The sequence below is a fragment of the Limulus polyphemus genome, unplaced genomic scaffold (genome assembly GCF_000517525.1).
Source record: "Limulus polyphemus unplaced genomic scaffold, Limulus_polyphemus-2.1.2 Scaffold2175, whole genome shotgun sequence".
Lineage (NCBI taxonomy): Eukaryota > Metazoa > Arthropoda > Merostomata > Xiphosura > Limulidae > Limulus > Limulus polyphemus.
In genome coordinates, this window is record NW_013667785.1 from 41,385 (window position 1) to 50,003 (window position 8,619).

The window sequence follows — 8,619 nt, forward strand, 5'->3', positions numbered from 1 at the left end:
AATGATTATGTTTCAGAATTTCCAAGTTTTATATATTTTTATTTCTGGAAGGCCCCCCAGAAGCACAGAGGTATGTCTGCGAACTTACAACGCTAGAATCCGGGTTTCGATACCCGTGGTGAGCAGAGCACAGATAGCCCATTGTATAGCTTTGTGCTTAACTAAAAACAAACAAACAAACAATTTCCGGAAGATGAAGTTTTGAGCTAGTGCTCATTGTGAGATAGTAAGCTTAGGTAAAAGTGCATTTTGTTCTAAGCTTTATGATCTAACATAGAGCACTAGCATGAAACATCACCATCTTTAATTTCTGTGTCCTTGTTCCCTATTGTGGTTATATTTTCTTATTTTGTACACAACATGTTAAATTTGGCATGTTTACTCTGATTTAGTACTTTAATGTACTACATTATACAATAATGATGAATTGAAGATCCACAATCCCTGATATACACTGAAAGTATCAGAATTCAGTATGGTGGTCATGTATGTTTCCTGTTAATAAATGTTTTCTGATATATTGCCTGTTGTTTAGGAAAATTTATGAAATTTTTAACAAACAGTTACATTTGATTTCATCTATTCAAAAATATATGTCCTTGACATTTTTGTATTTACTGTGAGGAGAAATTAGTTTTATAAGAAAACTAACCTCTAAAGCAGCACTAATTCATTAAGGAATTATAACAAAGTTTTCACACAAAAGTGGATATTTAATTTCCATGAAAAGAGTTGAAAATGAAAATATATTTCTATAATTAGATATTTTGGTCATAATAAATGTGATTTTTTTGCAGATTAGTGGCTGTTTTGATTTAGTTATTCAAGAAGAAATTTTGAGATGGAAAACTGAGAAATACTTCTTCCAAACAATCATATTAAAAGCCACTGTTATTGAGAAACAAACATGTATGTAACCTTTTAAATATCCTTAGTTTTTAAACACTTAAGACATCATAGAATATTAATTTCTTTTATTTATACAAGTGGAAGAAAACCTAAGTTGAGTAACATTCAATTAAATAGAAAAAAGAGAAAAAGTGAAATGTAAGTATATAGTCAGAGTCAACTTTGTTAATAAAATGAGTGGTTTATAAAGTTTCAGAGTATTTAATAAAACATGACATCTAGGATGTTAATATTCATTATACATTATGCTACAACTGCTTTAGTTTCCATGGTTGGCTTTCACAGCATGGAAAGGTATATATTATATCTTCATCATATTATTGATATACAGTAAGGTAAATATCTAAATTATTTAAAAATATTAATTAATTTGATGATGACAGCTATTCAGTATCAAATTACTACATAGGTGACTGTTTCTTATTCTCTATATAACTACTCCTTTGAATATATTGATATCCATATTAAAATATTGACACAGAATGACCTTATTAACATTTGAAACACAGTAAATGATATAATTTTTTTCAGGCAGTTATTTTTTAACTTGGTGGTTAAAATTGTGGTCATATATGCAAACAAGTATTAATAAAACTTCATTTCTTTATGTGTAATAATTTTACTATAGAATATCTAAACTTTTGTGTCTGTTACAGATGCCATGCAAAGTATCACTGAAGAACTTAACCTGGTTGTTGTACCCATTGAGCTGACTTTTCCAAATGTAGATCTACACTCAGCTCATTTTCATTTAAGTCTTCCATATTTTGGGAAAGTGAGGGATTTTATAAATATTTTATTTTGAAATTTCTCTCTTTTTTTCATTTCCTAACCTATTCTTTAACATTGTATTGAGAGTAACATAAATTAAGGGTAATTTGTGTTAATTTGTTACTTAAAGTAGTTTAACATTGTATTGAGAGTAACATAAGTTAAGGGTAATTTGTGTTAATTTGTTACTTAAAGTAGTTTAACATTGTATTGAGAGTAACATAAATTAAGGGTAATTTGTGTTAATTTGTTACTTAAAGTAGTTTAACATTGTATTGAGAGTAATATAAATTAAGGGTAATTTGTGTTAATTTGTTACTTAAAGTAGTTTAACATTGTATTGACAGTAACATAAATTAAGGGTAATTTGTGTTAATTTGTTACTTAAAGTAGTTTAACATTGTATTGAGAGTAACATAAATTAAGGGTAATTTGTGTTAATTTGTTACTTAAAGTAGTTTAACATTGTATTGACAGTAACATAAATTAAGGGTAATTTGTGTTAATTTCTTACTTAAAGTAGTATGTTATCAAGATGTAAGGTATTATAAATGAAATTGGTAGAAAGGTATGCTTAATGCTGACTGCAGTTGAAATAGAATATATGATTCTTTTTTTTAATGAGTGGAATAATATATGTACATATAGTATTTTTTGCTTGATCTTTTTTTATATATTTTGATGTCTAATATTTAGTTGAACAAATGATTTCCTTTATTTTAATGTTACCTTATTTTTCATTTACATTAATTAAAAAACAAAGACTTAAATTCTAATGATTTCAAACATCCAGATTAATGTAAAAAAACCTAACGGAAAACCAGCACCAGCAGAAATTATTGAAATTTGTTATGAAGCTTATCAACGGTTTGATATGTCAGCACCTAAACGTTGCAAGAATTTTACTTCAGAACTTGATGGATCAGTACAATTTGTTATACCTGCTCAACCAAATTTCATTCAAGGGATTTATGTAGAGGTGAGGTGTTTTGTTTAATTAAATTGTTCTTTGTTGTATATATATGTATACATATGATTTTTGTCTAATGGCAAGTAGCAAAGCTCTTTGCTTAGGAAAGTTGACACCAGAAAGTCCAATTGTTTTTAGGTAATTTGACAAAAAAATAGCTTGAATAAGCTTGGTAAAAAGCACTGTTTTGTATTCATTGGAAGTATAGAACTTCAGAATTTTTATCTGAAAATCTTATTCCAGAGATTTTGAATTAAAACAGAAAAATTTTAAATTGTGAAATGAAGTAATAATACTTTCTGAAAATATTTTTACTTAAAAATGCCAGTAATGTGATTTATTAAACTCGTAGTATATATATATATATATATACAAACACACACACACACATACATATATACTTAAATTTGTTGATAATATTAAGGTCTTGGTTGGTGCTAGCTGTGAACAGGATGCTGCTGCTTTACAAATGGATTTTAGTTATAATAAATGCAAGATAATGCATGTGGCATATGGGTTATCATAATTTCAATCATAAGTATAATTTGAATGGGAATAACCTTAACAGTATTGTGAAAGAAAGGGATCTTGGTGTTAGGTTGCTCAGTCTCTTAAGCCATCTAAGCAGTGTGTTGTTAGTAGTGGTAAGGCAAATAGGATTTTAGGTTGTATCTACAGAAATATTGAATGCAAGTCCAAAGAGATTATAATATCATTGTACAGGTCACTATTTATGCCACTTTTGGATTATTGTGTTCAGTATTTGGCACCTTGCATTAGGAAGGACATTGAATTGTTGGATATGATTCAGAGGAGGGTTACTAGAATAGAATAGTGCCTGGGGTGGAGTAATTGTTTTCTCTTGAAAAACGAAGAGTTGGAGGGGATCTGATTGAGGTGTTTATGATTTTAAAGGGAATTGATAGTGTTGATGCATCATCTTTTTTTTCATACTTAATAGCAAGAATAGTTTTATTTTTCTAACAGGGTGGTTGGCTTTTGGAATGGGTTGCCTTCAGAGTTGTGGAGGCAGTAAATTTAAGTGCATTTAAGAGAAAGCTAGATAACTACATTAATGATAAGGGCTGGCTTTAAGAATTTTAAATTTATTTCTTAATAGTTTTAATTTAGTTTAGAGGTTGGGGCAGCTGGGATGGACCAATAGGTCCCTTGTTGTCCCTAAACATTATGTTGTGCTATATATATGTATGTATATATATATATATATCTACATCTAATGTCATGTATGGTTTTTTGGACATTTTTAGGCAGTTGTTAATATTATAGGAATTCTTTTTAGAATTTATTTTTTCATCTTTGTTAAAACAGATTCACACTGTTGTTTTTTTATCATTTTTGGTGGTTTTATTTGTAAGTTGAATGTTTTTTACGAAGGAAGTTCAATTTTTTCTTAAGTATGCTAAAGCACATTGAACTTTAACTCTAAAAGTTTGTATTTCATAAGCTCTAAAATTTATTAAATGATAGGCTTTATCTTAGGTTTCTCTAAATTTAAGCTGCTTTCACTTTTGCTATAAAAATATTTCCATTTTTTTTAATAACACTGTCAGACTTACTAAAATCTCTCCAAGTATGTTTTTTATATATATTGAATGTACTAAGTGTCTATCTTTCTAGTAATCCTGCATAGACTTTTTCAAGCATTCTTGAAGAAGCAAAATTTAATGAGCCTGTAGGACGTTCTTTCAAGTTTCATTAGATATAAAGAGGCAGTTGATTTCTTCGGAGACAATAACTTACCTCCTCACACACATATGCTATTTTCTCACACTTCTTCTTATCACTATCACTATAGGCTTGCCACTAGCCTTGAGCTAATTCCCACATAAATTCACATGTGTAATTTAAGTAAACTACATTGGTGCATGATGACGCTATCATGCATCAATAGCTCTCCACCAATAGACAGGCGACAAAACCTCCATGTTCAGTAACTCCCACTATACACTTGTCCTCATAATAACTTTGTTAATTTCTTAAGCATTACAGTGAACAGATGGGTTGAAATTTTATGTCTGAGTTCAGTTTGATGAGATGCATTTTTGTTCACAAAACTTTAGTTTTCCTTTTACATTGGCTTTTGTTTCAAAAGCAGTGATTATTATCTTTAATTCTCAAATTTGAGGACTTCTACTTAATCCTGTGTGAGTGACAAGGTTACACACACACGGGCCTTTTTTCTATTATGGCTTCTGGAGGCCTGTTGACTGCTGGTAATATTGCAGCTTTTGTTCAATGTGTTGTGGATTACCACATGCTTACTAGGCCTCCTACTCCCTTCCTTTTAGTTAACTTTCTTTCTCATTAGTCATAAATGGCCTATTGGACTAGGAATTTAATCTTATTTGTTTTGGGTAATACCTTACCATTGGAAAAATAGCCTTAATCATCCTATCTCTTTATGGTTGTCATTCTTAGGTATGTTCCTTTCCTTATTTTTCACATGTGTTCTTTAATTTTTCCCATTCTTCTTTCCATGAATCCAATTGCTTTGTCTTTCCTCCTACATTCTTATTGGTGTTTATGCTGTTTCCTTTCTCCAACAGCTCTTCACTCACACGCAAATGCCTCATTCCCCTTGTGTTCATGACTCTTTTGTCCTGACTCACAAAAATTCTGTATTTCCTTTCTAGATTTCATGTCTTTGTTATCTATTTGATTTGCTTGGGGATTGGGCCCTTTGCCTTCTCCTTCACTCTCTAGATCCCCATTTTTGTGTTTTCATATTTTTCTCACCATCATCCACCTTTTGTCTGAGGCACTTCTTCATGTTCCAGATACATTTTCTGTAGAGGTTTGTTTCCTTCTCTTTGCCAGTTTAGCCTGTTCCAGTTATTTTGCTCTTTCTGATCTTACTTAGTTCCCATGCTATTGGGTCAGGTTGCATTTCTCTTCAGCTTACACCTTTCTCCTTCTTGTGTACATGGTTTTTGTTGGGCTCCCTTTCTTTGTACAGATGTGTTTGGTGGTATTCATTTCTCACTGTAGACCTGGACTGATATTGCACAACTTCAGTCCTAGTTATATTTCTAGGTTTTGCTTCTATTTCAACCATGCCCTTTAACTCCTGTTCCTTGTCTGGATCAGTCTACCCATAACCTTCCCATTTCATATTCCAGGCATTCCTCCTGTCCTCATCCTCCCACTACCTGATGTCTATTTCATTTCTTTTCTTGTTATTGGCTGTTCTGTAATATCAGGCCATGTGGGTACCTGTCCCTTTCTCTTTGCCAACAATTGGTGTTAGTATCTGCTGACAGATGTTTTTCATTTTCTCTCCCACAGTATCTTTCCATACTTCTCTTCTCATTGCTTCTCTTTCCATTTGCTTTTACCCTCTCTCCAATCCCATCTATGGTATTTTACACCTGGTCTGCAGTTGAACATGGATGACATGTTGGAAACTTTTTTGCATATCCCTATTACCCCATTCTTGAGATATTTTCTATCTTCTATTGATAAAATTCACATCTTCCAGTTCCTTGCACTTCTATTCAATATAGCATTGAACTTTTTTGTATTCATTTGTATAGTTAGGGCTTTCACTTGCCATTATCCAATTCTGGAGCTGTCATTCCTTTTCTTGAATGATTGGCTTCTGTTGGCTGATTCTTAGTTATTTCTCACACTCACTTAGTAGTTGGTACATCTGGGCATTTTCTTCATCTCTTGTCTCGGCAAAGTTCAGCCTTCTCCTCTTGACCTGTGAGTTAGGGAATATCTGTACACCAGTACTTGTGCTTCTGATTCTCATCCTGCATGTGGGGTTCTTTCACTCTTGTGGACTATGGCTTCTTTGAAACCCCTCATTCCTTTGAGCACACACACACATATGCACCTCCTTCAGTAGATTTTCCAGTTCCAATGGATTATTCCTCAGGTTCCTTTGTCCTAGATTGTGAACCTCCCCTCTCCTCTCCTTGAGGAATTGTTATAGTGGCTAGACTATGCCAACACTGCCTCTAGCATTCCCTTGCCAACTCCCAAACCAGATCTATCACTTTGCTGATGCTTCCCTATCAGCTTGGGGTGTATCTCTTGACAACAACATGACTTCTACATTTGGATGCATTCACTCCACATCAATGTACTCAAACTTCTCACTGTTTGTTTGTCATTTTCCTATTTCCTGCCTCTTTTGGTGGATTAATTGGTCATAATCTACTCTGACATTTCCACAGTTATTCCTTACATCAGCTGTTAAGAGGCACCCTTTCCATGAATCTTTGCTTTTGGTCTTGGACCTACTCTTCTGGACTCATTCACATCAGGTTTGTCTTGTTGCCTGTCATGTACCAGCAGCTATGTACCTTGTGATAGACTGCCTATCTTCTCCAGATTCAGTTCCACCCATGGAATTGTTTCTCCACCCCCAGGTCTTTTGTTGGGTTTGCTCCCAGTTATATACTCCTCTACTCAGACCAGTTTTACCTTCCTCAGACTTCTGCCACTCAGGAGGATAACTATCCTTTCTCTCTCTCATATTTCCCTTCATTGTAGCTCTCATCTCTATGATAATTCAGATCTGAATTGATAACTGTATTCTGATTGGGCTGTTTCTTGCTATTTATCATGGACATCTTCTTTTCTTACCCAGAGGACTCTTACTCTTCTTCTAGGGACCTCTCTCGTATCCTTACTGGATGTGTCCATCATCTTCTCCTGTTGGTGTATTCTTCCCTTGGTGTGAATGCTCACCGGCTGTTTTGCATTTCTTTGCTTCAAATTTATCACCTTTCTCATTCACTTGCTTCCCATTTTCATTGGCCCTTACATGAGATCATACAGGCAGGCATGTGGATGATTCCCTACGCATTTGTTGTTTATCTCTTCACCATCTGGCTGTTTCGTCTTCAAGAGGCTTTTGACTTCTACTTGTTGCCATACTTCAGTCAACTCAGTGCCTTTGAATTTGCTATGTTTTCCTTTTATTTCTCTATATTTCAATCAAACAGGATCTCATCAGGTAACTGGTGCTGCTTCTCAAGATATGCTTATTTCCCAAAATTTGCATCAATCTAGGATAATAGGACATTTTGAGCCAATGCGCCCTGGCTCTACCAGTGCCCTCTGTGAGATGAGGTGTTATGCAAAATCAGTTGATGTATCCTCGTGGTATACAAATTTACTCAACTGTCTGATCCAGACTGTACCAATTTCATGGACTAACATGGAAAAAGCCAGCACCAGAGAAGTAGCTGCCCATTTCTCTGGTTTGTGCTTGCTCACTTTTACAAATGGAGTTTCATGGTCACCCATTTCATTGTCTCCAGTAAGAGACCTTTCCAAGTGGTAATCTGATGGGGATCCAAGCATTTGTTTAGGTCTCCACAACATGCATTCTCTACCCAGCCCCCCTTCTTCAAGTGAAGCATGGGAGATCCTTGCCACTTACTAGTTCTTAGCCACTGGAGTGGTGGACCATGGAGAATCCTCACCAGGTGGGATTAGCACAATATGGTAAAAAGTAGATCAGTAGTGACTTTGTCAGTGTAGTATGGGTCATCCTTCACACAGCTAATGTGACCTTCATTCTCCTCCTGCTGCCAGAGTCTGTCCAGTAGAGTTGAGATAAGCACACAATGTGCTGTCTGATCATTCCCTAATCATATTAAACATATAGGCTCACCAACCACTTGTGTTCAGGTGCTCAGTTGGCCATATTCACATTCTAACCATCCCTGTGATACTTCAGGCTCTTTTGCCTTTCCCTCTTTTTCATCTCAGGTGAAGAGATAGCCTTTGCTATGGGGTTTCCCTTCTGACACTTTCTGAAGGGAGTTCTTCTGGGTTTAATTTTTGTGATGTCCCCTCTATCAATTCAGCATGGGATTCTAGCATTTCTGTGTGCAGAAGTGAGTTATCATCTGGAAAGTTTACATTTCCTAATCTGAAAATGTATTTCTGATAGATACTTACCACTTCACACATTTCCACCTGTCCTCCCC

At 34.3% G+C, this 8,619-nt stretch overlaps 1 protein-coding gene across 1 annotated transcript in view; it reads left to right on the forward strand.

Moving 5' to 3' along the window:
- Positions 1 to 2,455: 2,455 nt before the first annotated feature.
- The window catches only part of LOC106466165 (ovostatin-like), a 37,496-nt gene continuing 31,332 nt past the window's right edge, over positions 2,456 to 8,619 (forward strand). The window contains exon 1 of the mRNA XM_022394130.1: positions 2,456 to 2,659. Within this exon, the coding sequence (XP_022249838.1) occupies positions 2,456 to 2,659 (204 nt within the window). The remainder of the gene's footprint in view (positions 2,660 to 8,619) is intronic.